Genomic DNA, 17,903 nt, shown 5'->3' with positions numbered 1-17,903 from the left:
AGTGAGCATTGGCATAATGCTTGTTTTTAACCTTTGAGAGGGTTCCCTTGAACAAAAAATCGTTTTTAACTGTACTAGAGCATAGAGTAGCTCAGTCTTATGAGGAAGTACTCTCACCTGCATTGCAATTTGACCTATGACCTAAGGGATTTTCTTACGTTTCCCTTCTCCTGGTTGGTTTAATCATTCATTTATACCATTTATAACAGTAAACACTGTTGAGATGTTCAATTTCATGGGTAGTGGACAATTGCTTGCTTTATTTTGCTTTCTTATGGTTGAAGGGGAACTTAGTGTATGTGTAAAAATGAGTTTCTTTCAATATTTATTCCTGGTGGAAAAAGACCCTTTACAGGCACAACAGACCAGTCTGTAAAAGGATGTAAATTTTTGAGTGATTGGTTGGCTAATGCTTCTTCTCAAGTGTGGGATGGTCCTGAAAGTGCTGCTGTTAGCGTGGTGATTGTTATTACTGGGCCACAGCTACAGGAGTATTTGGGCATTCCCTGAGATCTGTGCATAAGGCCAAATATTGCAACAAAATTCATGCCTATTCTTAGTCTGCTTGTTCATATTTATTATTCTTTTTTAGGCATTATTCCAAAGGTAAAACTGAATGCAAAGAGATGCTGCAGCTGTATTTGCATTGCAATAACCACATGATGAAGATTCCAGAAAATAGGTACTAAGGTAGTTCCTAAGTATTTATCTGCCTACCGAAGATAGGCTAGACACTGAAAATACTCTAGTCTCAGCTGGTCAATCTAAGATGTTTGCTTCTGCAACTAATGAGTGTTATTTTACAGTTATTTTCCTCTCTACTTGAAAAATACTTTAGCTAAGGGAAGTTATGTTTTTATAATCTAAATATTTTTTTAATAGTTGTCTTCACGTTGTCTTCTTAAAGACTATTCAGTGAGACATGATGTAATCTAGGATGCTCTTTTTACGGGAATTAATTCAATGTCCACTTGGGTACTCTGGCTGTAATCTTGGTTCAGGAAATAGGATGCAATGATTGATAAAGCCCCTTCTTTTCAAGGCAGCATCTGTTTGGCTAGATGTGAGTCAGGCACTGAAATGTATTGGTGGGAATAAAGGTTTTACTGTGTGCCTTCCCAACAGCGCAAATTTCAAATGCAGTTAGATTCTTGTAGTGACATTTCTGTAATTTTCATGCTTCCCTTACCATACAGGAAAGAAGACCTTATAAATGTATTCCAACGTAGGAGGAGGCACACTTTGGGGACTAAATTAAAATTTCAGGTTGCAATTATGGAAAGGTAGAGTCAATATAAAGTAATAATAATGCAAAGACAGCTTAAAACCAGAAACCAGCCCTGTGGCTATTCTGATTGATGCACTTTCCATTTTACCTCTCAGAGCTTTCAGGCAAAGAAGGGGTGGATGGGTGGGCATTCTGTGGGTGGTTTTGCTGTGGCACATTGGAACAATTTCCCACTGCTAGAAATCAAGATGATGAAGTAAACATTCTGGTATCTTCAGTGTGTTTATTTCAGGAAATTGTGTGTGCTAGTGACAGCTAAACTTAGAGCAGAAGTGTACAAATTCTGCTTAAATACAAAGGGGGCTACAAAGGATGTGAATATGGAAAAATATCTTTTTCTGTTTCTTCATGCTGCTAGCCAAAAAGAGCTCGATTCTTTCATATTGTCTGTGAAGAATACTGAGTTGTCATACCTGTGTCTGCTTTGTTCTAAAGATTAGGTATTAAATCTGTGGAAGACCAAGGAGCAACTGTGATATGTTTGACTTTCCTGGTTAGAATTTCTGGGGGTGGTTGTTGAACAGTCTGTTAGAATGTGAGAGATATAAGAGTACAGCACCAAGAGAACAGCACCAAGTTTCAGAAAACCAGTGTTTGCTGTATACAGCATTGATGTGTTTTAGGGGATTCCAGAAGCAGTGAGACAACTTGCTTTGATGTTATGATCTGGTATCTGATGAAGATTTTTTTCTTCTTCCAGTTGCTTTTTCAAACAATTGTTTCATTAGCAGTTGTTAAAATGTAAGTTATGTGTTCACTTGTGTGCTATAAATATTTATATAACAAACTTATAAATAATGGAAAGAAATATATTTTATGAGCTTAGTGAAAAAGGCTGTTGTTTGACTGGACTTGAAATACAAACAGCTAGAGGCAAAGGCAAGTTCTTGCACAGGCATGTGCCTGATTTTAAGAGGAGCATTAGGAATCACGCTGTGAATGTTTGAATAACTGTTACTTTCAGCAGCCTTAGTTGATCTTTTATTAAAACTGTAGCCGGTGCAGTTCAAAACATGCATTTTCAGACAGCAGATTTCTTTTCTGTGGTTTCAAAGGTACATTCTTGCATGTTGCTCGGATCAGTGGGCAAAGGAGGCAGTATTGTGGGCTGTCCTGTTTTGCATCTCCCAGTTAAACCTGAAAATAAGACCATAAACTGAGGATTACTGGTTTTCAGACTTGCTGGAGTTCTGCAGTCTAGACCAACTGCCTGAGAAAAAGCAAAAGACTTGAAAAGAAATATGCTCAAACTGTACATAGCTTTTAAACTCTTTCAGTGTATTTTGGAATTGTCTTTGTTCTCCCAGTTGCTCTGAATAAATCTTGTACATTGCATATTCTGCTCCTGACTTCGTTTGAAGAATAGTAGTTTTTGCTGAAGTACAATGACTATTTTAATTTTGAAGAACAGCTTAAAGAACCCGTGTGTTAACATTTGTTTCTCTTTTTTGCCAATGCTATTTCCAAATTGTTACTAATTAGTTTGTTTTTAAAAAATAAGTGTGGAATTAAATAAAAACAATTTTCCAGAGCAATGCTGAGTCCCTTACTTCCTTAATAATTGGAATGTAGTTGACTTGGACAGGACAGATAAGTTGAATTGTGGCAGGTAATGTATTGATGTGAAAAAAGACACCTCCATCAGCTGGGGAGTAAGGGAAAAAAGGCAGGAAATAGATAGTAGACTTAAATCCAAGGTTGTCACAGTAATAATGAATGCTTTATACACCTTAATTATATCTGCAGTATCTTGACATATGACTGGTTTTTTGTGAAATGTATATTGATGTCCAGGATTTTAAGAGGTCGCCCACAGCATTTCAGAGTATTGGTTGTGAAAGATCTCTTTGCTTTTAATTAAGTGTCTGAAGATTTATCTTATCAGACATTCAGCATGTTTTCACCTTGTTTTGTTAGTGCCAAGTCTGGAAAACTATTGCCTGAAGCGTGGTTTAAAAAAAAGAAATATGATACTCAAAGTTGGCTAAAAATAGAATATTGAAACAGACTTTCACTTGACATAAGATTTTTTTCATTTGGAACGTTCTGAATTTGAATTTTTTGGCTGACAGATTTGTATCTTAGTTTTTGAATTTGAGAGGCATTGGAATATCTGTGCTGCAGAAGCCTTGGGAGGTATTCAGCTATTACTATGCTATTTGAAGCTTAGAGAAAACAAATGTTCTTTTGTTCTGGTTTTCATCTAGATTACTTTTAACATAAACTGGGTTATAGAACATTGGATAATGCACAAAGGGCTTCCTATAACTTTCTAATCCCCTTCCAAATATCTTTTTCAGGAGTAATTATTTTCAGAATACTTCATGCGTATTAAGAAGAAACACAGAAATACTAAAGCAAGTGATCTGCACTGTCACTGGCTTAATGTGCTGCAGTGTTAAATGTGAAGGAGGAGTGTTTGTGTCAGTTATAGCATAAGAATCTCGAAAAGTGGGCCAGATCTGATTGGTCCGTCTCACATAAACCGAGTATTAATGTGATACAAATGAATGTGTGTGCTCAAAGTACCTATCATTTCCATGACTTTAATTATGGAAATGTCTAGAAACAGGGAAGAGGAATGTGAGTCATTGCCTGTCAGTTTTGTGAAAGCATTTTAGGTTTTTTTTCTGTTCAAGTAGCCTTGTTTCTTTAAGCAGTCAGGTGAATGAATACTAGAGATGAAAACCTGCTAGAATCTTCTATTTATGTGTGCACACTGTGCTTATGTGCTCATATTTTGTATTAGTGTAGTGTTCTGTTGTATATAACTTTTAAACAGAAATGGATATTGGCATAATAGCCCAGGAATGATCACAAATGAAGGAACCTGGATGTCCAGATGATGTCTAGAGAGAGTGTGCTTCCCAAACCAGGGTGTGCTATATAGTTCTTGAGGCTAGATTTTAAAATGCAGAAAAACAGTTATTTCTTGAGATGGTGTTTCAAATATTTGTGTCTTGTCTACTGCATCCCTAAAATAGGTTTGTAACAAATTCAGTAGTTGTTTTTAGAAGGCAAATTTTTTTTTTCAGGGCCAAGAAGAACCTTGTGCAAGCTTGTATTTCAATAATAAGAAAGGTTGGAGGTAGAAACATCAGTTGGCTGAAAAATTGTATGTTTTAGTTTTGGGGTTTTATGCTGTCAGTTGATTTTGAACATACTTAAGCATCTCTAGTTCAAAATTCTTACTATACTGCTTCTGAAATTACACTGAATAAACACATTCTTGTTGCTAACCCTTTATGCACATAAGTGTTTCCAGCTGAACTCAGAATTCTATTTTTCTTTCTCTTAGTCTTTGCATCATTGGTGAATTGTGGTATAGAGACAACCTGAAACTTCATTATTTTACAACTGCTTATTTTTTTCAGTGCAGTGTTTTCTTTATAAGGAGAGACTCTTTCTTTATTATATTGACCATACAATAAAAAAATTCATTTGCCTCAATCCCATATAGTAAAAAAATTCATTTATCTCAATCAACTTGGTTGATTTAAGGTAGGAACTACTCTCTCAACATGCAAGTGTGGAGGATAGGGTCTCAGTGCAAGACACTTCCCTCATGCCAGGTTCTCAGTAAAAGATACTTAAGATACACTTTTGATAACTCTGTCCCAAAGCTGTTTATATAAAGAGAACTGTTTCTTAGTTTCAGAATTCTGTGGTGGTGTAGTTTCTTGAAAATGTTGAAGTGGTATGTCTGAAGCGTATTTCTTGGGCTTTCCATCTTTCCTCATGTGTTTTAATATGTCATGCTTGTCCTGGCATACTAAGAATATAAAAATCATCTTGAAAGAGTAAATATTTCTGTTTTATTCTCCTTAAGTATTGGTGAGTTTTGTTTCTTTACACTGTAATTTAAAATAGTAGGTTTTGATTAAATGTTACAACTGGTAACTTCTAATGAAAGCCTTAATAATTTTTCATAATCTAATACTAGAATACTGTGCTTCATGCATTTAAAAGTAAAATGTAATGAACTGTTTTGGAAACTAGATCATTGCCTTAGAGTGATTGTGAGTCTACCTGTTTAAATAGCATTTCAGACAGAGTAGACTGTCACAGTCCATAGTGGATAATGAAATGATACACAGACCACTCTTTAGTGCAGGAAGCCTCACTTCCATATGAAAGCCTACACTGTGTTGATACTGTATTTTATCCAGTTATCCCAGAATGATGCTGCTCATTTTCTTTATGTTCTACTTTGACAAACGCTTTAAGAGAATAGAAGGTGAGGTGTTGAAAAATAACTTGAATCCTGAAGTTACTTTGGCATGTCATCTGGTTTGAGCTAGACAGAAATAAAAGCTATTTAAAATCTGCTCCCCTGCCAATGTTTTAGGAATGTAAGTGGTTTACTTTATGGCATCACATCAGAACCATTATACTTTCCCCATTTTTTACATCTAACTCAATTCTGAATGACTCCTTTAAGAAAAAAAACTCCAACCCAACTAAACAAAACATACACAACCCCTTACCCCTTATGCTGGTTTTACTTCTTGTTATAAATAAAGATGTTGTATCCTTAGAAAGGTGTGATAACTCCCACTTTGATCATAATGTGCTAAAGTGCAGTGCATGTTTGCTGTGATCAACAACAGTGAGAAAGAAAATGGCTATAAAAAGGAAAATGTGAAGTTTTTAATTGGAATGTGCACTCTTTTTTGAAGTGATTAATGTTTTGAGTTATTTAGCCAAGAAGTTCATTTACTGCTTTCTGACCATTTTGTCTCTGTCCTCATTTATTGAATTAATTCTTTAATTTGTGTCCTTTGGGATGTCTTCCAGTTGTGGAACTTGTACTAAGATTTCCTTTTACAGAACTTGCGACTAAATATTAGCTGTTGCTGAATGAGACACTAACTTTTGTGTGCCTTTTGCAAGTAAATGTTGACGGGCTCATAGGAAATGCAGCTGACGTTAGGAAGCTTGGGTGGGGACTACAAGGAGCTGGCAAGTACTACAGGGTTCAGTGCCAGACATGCTGACACAACAGTACTTCACTTGTAAAATTTTTCTTTAGGCTGCTAATTCTGTCTTCAGAGTAACTGGAACCAAAGCAGTGTCTCTGATGCCAAGTTAAAATAGCTAAAGTAACACTTTATGGGAAATTGAGAATGCTTTCCATGGCTTAGATCCTCAGAAATATTAGTAAAAAGAGCAAGATTCTCTCTTAATGAAAGGGTGTGTTATGAACAGTGCCATGTAATGAATGCACTGCAAAACAAATCCATCTAACTAGGGTGAGTGTTAGAAACAGCTCAAAGAGGGAAAGGCTAGCATTGTAAAGTCCCTGTAAATACTGTGCTCTGAGTGATTTATATTGCAGTTTCAATTTATTTGATTTGCTAGTTCATAGTCATATTTCATAAGGCACCCTTTTAATAGCTTCCGTTAGCTTTCAAATAAAAATTGTTTTCTTCAACTGTATCTAGACATTGAGAAATGCTATGTGAGCACTTCTACAGCAGTTTGAGTATGTCACCTTAAGTATAATGTGTTTTGCTTGAGTTTATATTATTTCTGGTCCATGTTACAGCTTAAGAAGTAGTAAGGCAGAGCTTTGAAGGGGGATAAAAGTGGAATACAGCTTAGGTTTGCTTTGCAGAAATTCAGGCAGAGTATGGGTTGCTGCTACCATGCTGTCTCCAGTTTTGTATGTGGGTGGACTTGCAGGAGGCATCATGGAGAGGAATCTTGCTGGGGAACACATGCCTGGCTTACAGAATATAAAAACTGCTACAGTCTTGGTGGAAGGATGCAGCAATATTACATAAACATATTGGTTCTGATTTAATTTCATCATCACCCTTAGATTTTAGGAAGTGCTTCCTTTAATTCCTTAAGAGTGCAGAACTCAAAGCAAGTGGTGGAAGAAAGGAGATTCAGATGATGAATTTAATCTGTTCAGTGTTTTTGCAGTGTGGTGTTATTGCCTCTTTTTAGGTAGTCGCATGCATTCTGGTCTCCCACAAAAGTAGAAGTTCAAGTAGTAGACTTGAAGCAGCTTTGCTAGAGCAACTGCATGGCAGTATCTTGCATCCATGGGAGACATTGGCCTCTGCTCACCTCAGAATTACAGATCACCTCTGAGGTCTCCTCTGACCTATTTTATCAAGTTAAAATGTAATAAAAGTAATGTATAATAAGAAGAAAAGACTGTTTTTAAAATCTTGGAAGGTTTTTTTTTTTGCACGAAAATGGTCATGTAAAAGAAAAAGTGGATTGAGCAGTTCTTTCTCTGAGATCACCTTAATCATTTTTCATAACATCCCTTATCAGTTTGGCTGTGCAATGTTGGACATTGATGTCTTTCAGACTAAGATTTGGCTTTTCTTGAAGAGAAGCACTTAGTTCATTTTTAAATCTACAAAATGTAAACTGGTGCTTTCTGAAAGCTATGTAGCAGGTAACTATGTAGCCCATGACTTGACTAAATCAAGCTGTTCAACTGAGCATTGATTTTTTTGTGTAGCTCTTGTGGGGGATCTGTTCTCATATGTTTCTGGGCATTCTGTAGCACATCTCTGAAATTTCCCTTCTGTACTGTCTGATTTCTTCCAAATTATTACCTGGATTTTTGTCCCCCCAAGTATGTGAATTCTCTTCCTGAACTAGATCCTGTCTTTGCCAGTATGAGTGTACACATAAAGGTATGCGTGTCTTAGCTCCATAAAAGAGGCCGGAGGACATGTCTGGAAAAGAGATTTAAACAAAAGGTTATTTTTCACTGAGACAATAACAGATAAACTTTGGAGAACATTGTCTTTATCTTGGTCACAAATTTGTTGAATGAAGGAGGATCTGAGAAATGCTATGGTGACTCTTTGCTTCCAGAGAGAAGTTCCTTTGTTGAATAAAAATTGTGCAGTATCACTGAAGTGATCTGGTCAGTGTCCAAGATTTGAACTGTCTCAGGGGATGTATTGCTGACATTCTCTATGGCCTGTTTAGGCATTTCTGTTTACAGATCTGTAGTGATCTATTTGCAGTGCAATGAGGCTGCACTTCCTGTGGTTGAATGGTGTTGCTTAACTGTGGTCAGCTGAATTCCTTGGACAGGAGTTGGATTTTTCTAATGCAATGTCAACGGATTTTGCCAACAGTAGCTGGCAATGAAGGCACATGCAAGGCTAGCATGCATTTATGATGGTATATTACATATCGCGAACTCTGTTCTTAATCATTTTCTGCATCATCTGACAAAAGTGAGCTGCAAAAATGGCTTTGCAATTATGTATTACAACTTCCATATGGGTCTTTACTAGTAAGCAGGAATTTTTATGAAGTTTATGGATGGACATTTGCTTTGATTTATGAACAGTTTCAGAAACGTAATAGCTGATACCAGTGTTCTTAGACACTGACAAGAAAGTTTGAGTATCAAACTTTTTTCTTTTTTTTTTTCCAGATGGAGCAATTGTCAGATGAAGAGCTTGACCATGGTGCAGAAGAAGATAGTGATAAGGAAGATCAGGATCTCGACAAGATGTTTGGGGCCTGGCTGGGTGAACTGGACAAACTCACACAGGTGAGGGAGGTTTCACTCATCTCACGGAATAATTTTTTGTTGGTATTACGTTTCTTTTCAATTGAATACCAACTGCTTGACTACCACTTGCAGCAAGGCATACAGTAGCCTGTGACCAGTTCAGTAATCTTTAAAGGTTTATAAATTGCTTGTTTACCCCATCCTGAGATTGTTACATTCATTTTGCACAACCTGCTGGTTTGACCTATCACAAAGGGTATAACAGTTCCTTCCGAGAATAATAGAATTGCTATTTTGTTCTTACGTATGTAGAGCAACATGGACTTCAGCTGACAAGAGGGAGGCTGTCTCCAAACATCTGGATTGACATTGTTCAGCTGTGACAGCATTTATCTGTTGCACCTAAACAGCAATAAGAAAAAATTGTGAATGCTGCCAGTGATGATGTAATGAGATACCCTGATACACCCTCAAGGACTCACTATTGTTCCAGAGTACTCTTCCTGCATCAGTAAAGCAGCTGATAGGACATCTTTCGGTCCTTCCTTCTTTCTAGTGCTTTTCCTTTGCTTCACAAGCAGATACTGCATTTTGCATGATGTGCTGCACTCCTGGGGTATAATCAGCCATTTCTCTGTGACTGCCTGCAGTAAGTGTTTGAGCTGTGTGAACTGGCCCTTCTGAATAACATATTTGATCTTCTCCCTGTTTGTCGTGTAGAATTAAGCAGAGGTATGATACGTGAAGGTTCATTAAGCTAGAGAAGAGCCAGTTTTACTCATCTTCATCTTATCTGAAGACTGAAGGAAAATTGAGCTAATCATGTAACGGGATTTCAAATTCAGGCTCATCTCTGTTACTGTCTCTGCCATTCAAGTTCTAAATGTATATAGCACTATTAGGGAAAACTTCTTTTTTCTGAGCTCACATATGCAGGGCAATAAAGAATCCTGCCTTCTGAGATGTGTGGAAGAGTGTGACATTAATATGTATATACTAATTCTTGCTGGTTTTTCACTTACTTTGAAGGGTTTTTAATGGTGTGAACCATTTTTGAAGGCATGGGTTTTGTAAATCACCTTGAGTGAGGATATTCACAGAGGAGCACAATGGGTCTTAGACCCATTAAGCACTGCTTAATTTCAGATGTTCTGCAGACCTGTTGAGCTTCAGTGACAGCAAGATGCCCGTTGTAACACATTCCACTCCAGGGGCAGAAGCCCTGTCACATTCCACTCCAGGCCCTGTCATGTACTTCTTGGGTCAGCAGCTGGATCACAGTTGCCCTACTTATAAAATCCTTGTATTTATTATAGCCATCATGTTAGCCATCATAACAGTTCAATGGGTCTTAGATCCTTTGTTCGCTGACCCATTTTTTTAAAGGTATGAACAGCCTAGAAATATAAATGTATTTGTGGCTTATGCTTTACTTGAGGCTTAGCTACACTATTGACATGCAGATTTCAGGGTGATGTCTCAGTTTGTTGTTGGTCCATGCAAATTTCTTAAAATCTACTAAGAGGTACTTGATTGTAGTATCCACATTATTTGTTTCTTACCTTCATATTACCGTTCAAGACAATCGGCAACATAGCCTGACAGTTGCCCTTCTATCTTTCACAACTACTGAGAAATGACATTTCCCCCAAAACTTCTAATGACTTCATATTGTTCTGCATAAACAAGTTGACGGAGTTGATTGTGTCTCAGGTCATTTATTTGGACAGTCATCAAATCTTAATGGGGCTGTTCCAATGAAGTCCCAAATAAAGGGAGATGGTTAGCATTAGTGAGATCCAAAGTTCATTATCCTGTAGTTTCAGTATTTGTTGCTATCTATCAGCTGGACTTCAAGAGCACTAGGAGGAAAGGTTTTTGTCCCTGATGTCCTTGATCTTTAACTTCTTTTTAGATTTCCTAGATGTTTATTTTTAAGCGATTTAAAATAAGACCCAGATGTAACTGCTTTTTAAAAGATCTGAAATCATTTGAATGCCCATGGGAATCATTTGAATTCACTTTCCCTCTTTAAGTCTTGGTCTAACAAAAGTCACAAAATCTGCAGCATGTGAGCAATATCTGGTGTTGATGAAGGGTGTCTTAACATTTATTCTGCTTAAGTTACTCTGCTACATGATGCAGGTTAAATGAAAAAAAAAATTACCTTGCTTCTCGTGATTATTTAGAATTAAGCTTTTGGTGCTGTTACAGTTTTTAGCAGTTCTCCAAATTGCTGGTTTAGCAGTTATGGAGAATGTGCTCAGATAATGGTGAGGGCATATCACATGTGTGTCAAATGATCTGCAATAACTTTAATAAAGCCAGCAAAACATGGTTGGGGTGCTTTTAACCAGAATATATTTGTTTCACAGGAAATATTTTGTAGCAGTCAGTGAGTTCGGTCTGAAGGAACGGGGCCTAACTTGCCTCTTCTGTCTCCAGTTTCCCTGATGTCTCTAGGGTTATAGATTTTTTTTTATCTTTTTTTTAAGTTCAGGCCAAGCTGAGGAGAGAAGGGAGCTCAGGAAGAGTAAACATTAGGGGAAAAACTAGTGCATTTGATCTTTTTAACAAAGGCTTGAGTGAAGATGTAGAAAATGAACATAAAAAGTTTAGGTGAGAAAATTTATTCTGTTGAAACTAGAAAACACTTTTCCTTCAGGCAAGCCTATCTTCAGGAACTCTTTTATCTGTACAAGCCTTGCCTAATTTCAGATGTTCTGCAGGCCTGTTGAGCTGACATTGTGACAGCAAGAGCTGGATTCCCTATGTAACACATTCCACTCTAGGGCCAGCAGCTCCTGACTGTACTTCTTGGGTCAGCAGCTGGATCACAGTGCCCTACTGCTTGCTACTTACAAAATCCTGGTATTTATTGTAGCACTATACCCATATTAGCCATCATAATGTAACAAGTCAGTGTATTGGTTAGAAAGAGTTTCTTTTTTAACCTATGCTAGTTTTCCTAAAAAAAAATGTGCCCTACATAAACTGGCTAAGGTTGGTTTTCATAACTTAATGTTATTCACAGGAAAGACTATGGAAAAAAATTCTAAATTTAGTGAATTTAAGTCCCTATTAATAAAATAGGATTCTTCATTGAATATTTTTAAGCACTTACACCATGATTGTGCTCATAATCTAATGGTGGATATCTTAGACCATATTTTAGACTCTTATCCCAGTTTGAATGTTGTGCAGTTTCATGCAGAGAGATAGTTACAGGTAAGTCAGCTGTCTGTTTCAAAATGAGCTAGTCTCTAACACCATTCAAAAAAGCATTTGGAAAATGCTTCTATCCTTTTGATTCTGAAACAAAGCAGAATTTGTTTAACAACTTTTCTTCACAGCATATCTGAAGTTAAATCTCTGTAGTATGACGATGTTTGTTTTCAGTCTAAAACCTGAAAAACGGGTGCTTTTATATATACCAGTAACTTCTGAAAAATTTCTCTTTGAGAAAATTAATTCTCATTCATCTTAAGGAATTGGACAAGCAAATCTTTGTCAAATTTTGTTTTGCCCTTTTTTTGATCTTTTTCAGAGTTTGGATGCAGACAAGCCTGTGGCACCAGTGAAGAGGTCACCCCTCCGCCAGGAAACCAATCTTGCCAACTTCTCATATCGCTTCTCCATGTACAATTTGAATGGTTTGTCAAATTATTTGCCACATATATAGTTTAAGAAAAGTACTAGTCTAAGGAAAAAAAAAAATCCTACTCCAACTACATATTAAAATATTCTAAAATGTAAGAACATTTGAATACACTTATAGCTGAGGTGAGAACATATTTGCTGAAGGCATTGCTTTCTGGTGTCCTTTTTTTTCAAATATTTGTGTCTCCTAAAGCATTATCTTTTACAACACTTAGTATTTGAGAACTGTAGTGTAGTATTTGTATAAAAAAGCTTGTTCTGGGATCTGGTCTCATGAAGGAGTGACTTAATGTCTATCTGTTAACCAGGAAGAAAGAGCATCTTGCTTTATGTAACAGAATGCAGGAATATAGCTACAGAACAGTTTCAGGATAAACAGAAGGAAACCTTAATTTAAAGGTCTGAGTATGTATATAGTGTTTTTGGTTTGGTTTTGTTTTTTTTAAAGCTGTTGCATTACTTTAGCAGAAAATGCATTGCAAAACATCTGCACTTTTTCGAAAAGTGAGGCATGATATTACGCAAATGCATTCTTACATTCCATTCACAGGAAAGCAGTTTAAACTTTTCATATGTAGTCTGAACATTCATAGACTTCTTTTGCTGACAAATGAGTTTAACCTAAATAGTGTGAAAGTTGCACTGGTCAAGGATAGTGCAAATGAATTTCAGTTCAGCAGTGCGCAGATATTTTGCACTACAGATGGAAAAAGAAAGTGCTGCTTCCTTTGCTCTCTTAACTATTAGATGTGATAACAAAGTGAGGCATTACAAACGAAATAACTGCACATACTGACTATTCTTATTTGTTGCAGAAGCCCTGAATCAGGGGGAAACTGTGGATCTGGATGCCCTCATGGCTGATCTCTGTTCCATAGAGCAGGAGCTCAGCAGCATCGGCTCTCATTCCGCAAACAATGCTGCAGTGAAACGCCTTACCACAGAACCCAAAACTCAGAAACCACCTGCTAGTCGACCTTCCACTAAGCACAGCAGCATGAAAGGATTGTCCTCCTCTGCTAAGCTGACTAAACCATCGCATGCCAACGTGTCTCTGGATGACATCACTGCACAGTTAGAGAAGGCCTCCTTGAGCATGGATGAAGCAGCCCAGCAGTCTGTTGCGGAAGACACCAAGCCAGTGGTTACTGCCCAGCACAGGAGGACAGCATCTGCTGGCACAGTGAGCGATGCTGAGGTGCGCTCCATCAGTAACTCCTCCCGTTCCAGCGTGACCTCGGCAGCTTCCAGCATGGACTCCCTGGATATCGATAAGGTGACAAGACCTCAGGAGCTGGACTTGACCTCTCAAGGGCAACCGATCACCGAGGTAGGATGTCACTAATTCAAGATTTTTGTTTGGTTTGGGTCTTTCTCTTCAAACTTACACCTCATTCCCTATGCTGACACTCATAGCTAAACATCTGCAGTGCAGTGGGGTTGATTGAACTGCCCGTGTTGTAGCTACTTCTTTCTCTGGTTTTGGTTCTGTCTAAAAGGAAACTTCTCATAAAGAATGTGTTTAGGTTTTGGTTTTTTTAGGACCTTTCCCCATCTCTTCCTCCTCTAAAGCCCTCGTGCATTTTAATGGTTTTATAGTTAATATTTTTATTCCAAGTAAATATCACATATTGCCTTTAATTTAAATCTGAGGAGTGCACAGCTGTGGAAAAAAGAAAGCACAATTGACAAAATTCTATTCCTCTTACAGTACAGTTAATACCTGAAACACACGGAGCAATCTACAGGTTTACTATACCAGTAATTTGCTGCTACTTAATACTCCTGTTAAATGTATGACAGGAATAGCTCTTTGAAGCAATACACACTACAGAAAAATTCCTGGGCTGCAATACAACATTCACAGATACTACTTTGGGATTTTGATACTTTGACAGTGATTAATTGGAGAGGAAACTTCAATAAGAACAGCCAGTTTGGTGAACATTGCAAGTGCTGCTGACTTGAGAGAAAATGTGGAAGATGTTACAGTGAATTTTGAGAACTTAAACTTAGAAGTTCTCTTGTAGAAATACTTTCTGAAACAGAAATCTGACCTCTTAAAATGTCAGTTGTACTAATATGCATGATGTCTTTCATGAGAGAAAACTGGAACAAACTGAGTTTATTCTAATCAATAATTAAAACAAATCTGAATGTGCTGTACTGAAGGCATGGTTCTACACATCTGCCACAGAAGTTCATCTGATGTAAAGTGAACAATGCAGGCTTGTGAGTCTTACGATCAACTCATTGTGGTCACACTTTGATTTAAATCTTCATTTGAAATGGTGAGAAATGAATGACAGTTTAGGTGAACTTTCTTTTCATATAAAAAGTTTGCGTTCAGTATGCCTTTATTGGAGATTTCCTGTTGAGTGAAGTGGAACAGATAGAAATGTGCCCTTTGCTCTTTGGAAAGTTAAAATGCAAACCTTTGCATTATTGCTGTAGGCCTAAGTGTTCAAGCCCAGCCTATGACAGTCATTGATTATATTGTTGTTTGTTTGAGAATAATTTTCTTTTTATGGCATGATAAAGCTTATTTTTGATTTGTTGTTTTTGGGTGGGTTTCTTTTGTTTTGGGTTGGTTTTTGTTGTTTTTTTTTTTCATCCCCAGCTGTTATTTATGATTATTTGTCTGTCTTTATGATGTAGAAAGTTAGTCTTGCATTTTTGTCTCTTCTCAGGCTGAAAAGATTACTTTTATAAATTAGTTGCTCTAGCTTGCATAGCATAAGAAAAGCATGAATGTTGCATTTTTTGATTTTTAATGCAAGGTGTTTTCTGCAGTTGATCTTGCAGGTCTCCCTCTACATTTTCTGTTTTACTTTGGGAGTTATATGCTTGAGGCATCAGTAAAATTGCCCTTCTTGTCTCCCAGTTTTTTTCAATCTTTTGTGTCATGAGTGATCAACAAACCACCTGCCGCCCTTAATTACCTTGATGTTAATGAATCAAGAGACAGAGGTCAAGAAGTTGCTTTGTCTTCACAGGAAGCTAATCTGTATTGCTGCAAGTGTTGCAGTTGCTGTTTCAGTTGCTTTCTGAGCTCTTGGCCACTGACTGCAAGGCTCAAAATCATGCCCAAAAGCTTTTCTCAAAGACATGTGAGGGCTGCCTTTGTACAAACGCAGTGATTGCTTCTCATATAAGAATGTGGCTATTGTTTCTCTGCCCAGATAAGTTGATAAGAATGATTGATTCCTTTGAAGGAGGTAACCAGAAAGTGTCAGTAATTTGAAATCCAGATTCTGCTCTCATCTTGAGAGCAGAAACCTCTGCACTCATTAACCATGCTGCTTGCTTTGGCTCCATTCCTTTTAATTTCAGTAGCCTGAGGAAAGTATTCAATTCTTAGAAATTGTCCCTAGGTTTACAGAATTGGTATTCAACTATTCAGTATTAAAATTGTTATGTGACGGGATGGGACTTCTTACAGAGAAGTTTCTTTTCTCATCACTGGTGAACAGGAAAAGGGAAATGACTTTTTTTTTTTTTTTTTTTTTTAGTTTGTGACAGATTTTGTGGTAGTGTTTTTTAAATGAATTTAGCTTTTAAATGGATTCTTTGGAAGAATTGTTGGGTATCAACAATGCTGTTTATTTCCTCCGTCATTCATTTAGTGCCCAAAAACTAGTTTAAGTGTTTATTAATCCTCTTGGCTAGGTTGTGAACCAAAACACCTTGTACTAGTAGGGCTGAATTGTAGCCTCCCACCCACACAGCTGACTCAATGGTGCTGTTTCTAATAGAAAACATCCCTCTGAGGAAATAGGCTTTGAAGAAGTTCTGATGTCCATATAGGGAAAAACTCAACAGTTTTTATGCAGAAAGTGGGAGAGGCTATTTATTCATGGTCACAGCAGATCTGTTTTGAGATTTGTTATTCTGAAGTAGTGCTTCAAGTTGGCTCTTTTCTTTTGCCTGTCGTCCTTGAGACTGCCTGTAGGTGAGCTGACCTTTAAAATTTTTCTTTCCTGCTGTGGCTCTTCTAAAAGAGGTCAGTGTCTTGGCAGCTCTACCCTTTTGACCTGACCGAAACTTTGTCTTCTCCAGGCAGTACAGGTACTTTAAAAAGTCATCCTTTCTGCTGCAACTTCATGCTATGCTCTTCCTGAGTAAAATGGAAGAAAGTTTTGATGGGAGGAAATGCTTGTCTGAAAAAGGAAATTAGGCTTTGCAGTTATAAACTTCAGTATTCTATCTTAAGAAATACTTCTGCTGTGTATTTAAGAGCTCTCTGACTTGGCAGTGCAGGAAAATCCTGTAAAAGAGCAGTCGTGTACTGGCCCACTGAAGGTGTGTGTAGTCTAGTATACTCTCTGGCTGGTAATAGGGACCAATATTATGGAAAAAGGCTATAATTCCACAGCCACCAGAAATGGGAGGGATATGACTTCCCTTTCCTCTCATCCTTCCTTCCTCACAGTTCTTTCCTTGCACTCTCATGTCCTCCCTTGTCCCAGCTTTGGCACTTAACTGGTACTTAGTACCCCAGACTTTTGTGCTTCTATTCTGGGTCTCATTCTGTGTTATTTAGGTGAACTGCAGAGGTTCAGAGGACTGGTGCACATTAGGGGGGCTGTAGCTAGGGACTGGAGGCTGGAAGGGAGAGCAGGAACTCACTTGTTGGTGGTAATTGATTATTCAGAGCTTCTCGCCTGAGTATTTGGACAGGGATCTTAGTGTCTTGTCTTCCTCTTCCTCCTAGCAGCCTGTTGTTGCAGATCTATCAGCATGATGACAAATGATAACCCTCAGTGGTCATATTGGCCAGGACCATCCTTGTACTCATTCTGAATTTGAATTGAATTGAATTTTAGATCACTTTCAGGGAAGTTGACTGGAGTTCCCTTGATTGTCTAAAATTGTGGGTTTATTACTTGTCATCATGGTTTATTTTCTTCCTTTCCTCCTTTCCTTTCTTAGCACTATCTCGTTAGACATTGTGAATATTGATATTTTCAAAGACTATCACTTCGTAGTCTTAAGACCTTGTCTTGATGGTACTAAGTGTTTTCTGACTGCACTTCTTGTCTTCAGTCTCCCCTTAAGTATTGCTGAATAAAAAGAAAAGTTGACTACACCCCACCCTAACCCCATAATTTTTTGCTAAATTGAAATTTGTCTTTGACAAAATGACTTCATAGATCCTTGCTTGAACAGTATTTTTTCTTAAATTGGTAGGTTGCATTTTGTTTTCTATGCTTTTAGTTGTGTAATGAGTGGCGGGCACCTTAGAATGTTGTTTCTGTGGGGGGTTACTTTACTTGTATGTAGACCAAATTAGTGAAGTAATAGCATGAATTAGGGGATAATAGCATTGAAGTTAGGGGAAATTAAGTCTCTGTGACTAACTTGTTGCCTCCACCCACATTATTTTTCTTCCTTTGGTCCCTCTGTCAGCAAGAAGTTGTCTCTGTTTTCAGTGAGCTGTGCTAGAGTAGAAGG

At 37.5% G+C, this 17,903-nt stretch overlaps 1 protein-coding gene across 1 annotated transcript in view; it reads left to right on the top strand.

Moving 5' to 3' along the window:
• RAPH1 (Ras association (RalGDS/AF-6) and pleckstrin homology domains 1) overlaps window positions 1–17,903 on the top strand; it is a 75,887-nt gene that overhangs the window by 25,121 nt on the left and 32,863 nt on the right. The window contains exons 2-4 of the mRNA XM_041403281.1: window positions 8,709–8,828; window positions 12,337–12,442; window positions 13,265–13,779. Of these exons, the coding sequence (XP_041259215.1) occupies window positions 8,709–8,828; window positions 12,337–12,442; window positions 13,265–13,779 (741 nt within the window). The remainder of the gene's footprint in view (window positions 1–8,708; window positions 8,829–12,336; window positions 12,443–13,264; window positions 13,780–17,903) is intronic.

Source organism: Onychostruthus taczanowskii, unplaced genomic scaffold, assembly GCF_017590055.1.
Source record: "Onychostruthus taczanowskii isolate IOZ18803 unplaced genomic scaffold, ASM1759005v1 scaffold20, whole genome shotgun sequence".
Classification (NCBI taxonomy): Eukaryota; Metazoa; Chordata; class Aves; order Passeriformes; family Passeridae; genus Onychostruthus; species Onychostruthus taczanowskii.
Note: the sequence above shows the minus strand (reverse complement) of the source record. Positions and strands in the feature narration are given on the sequence as shown.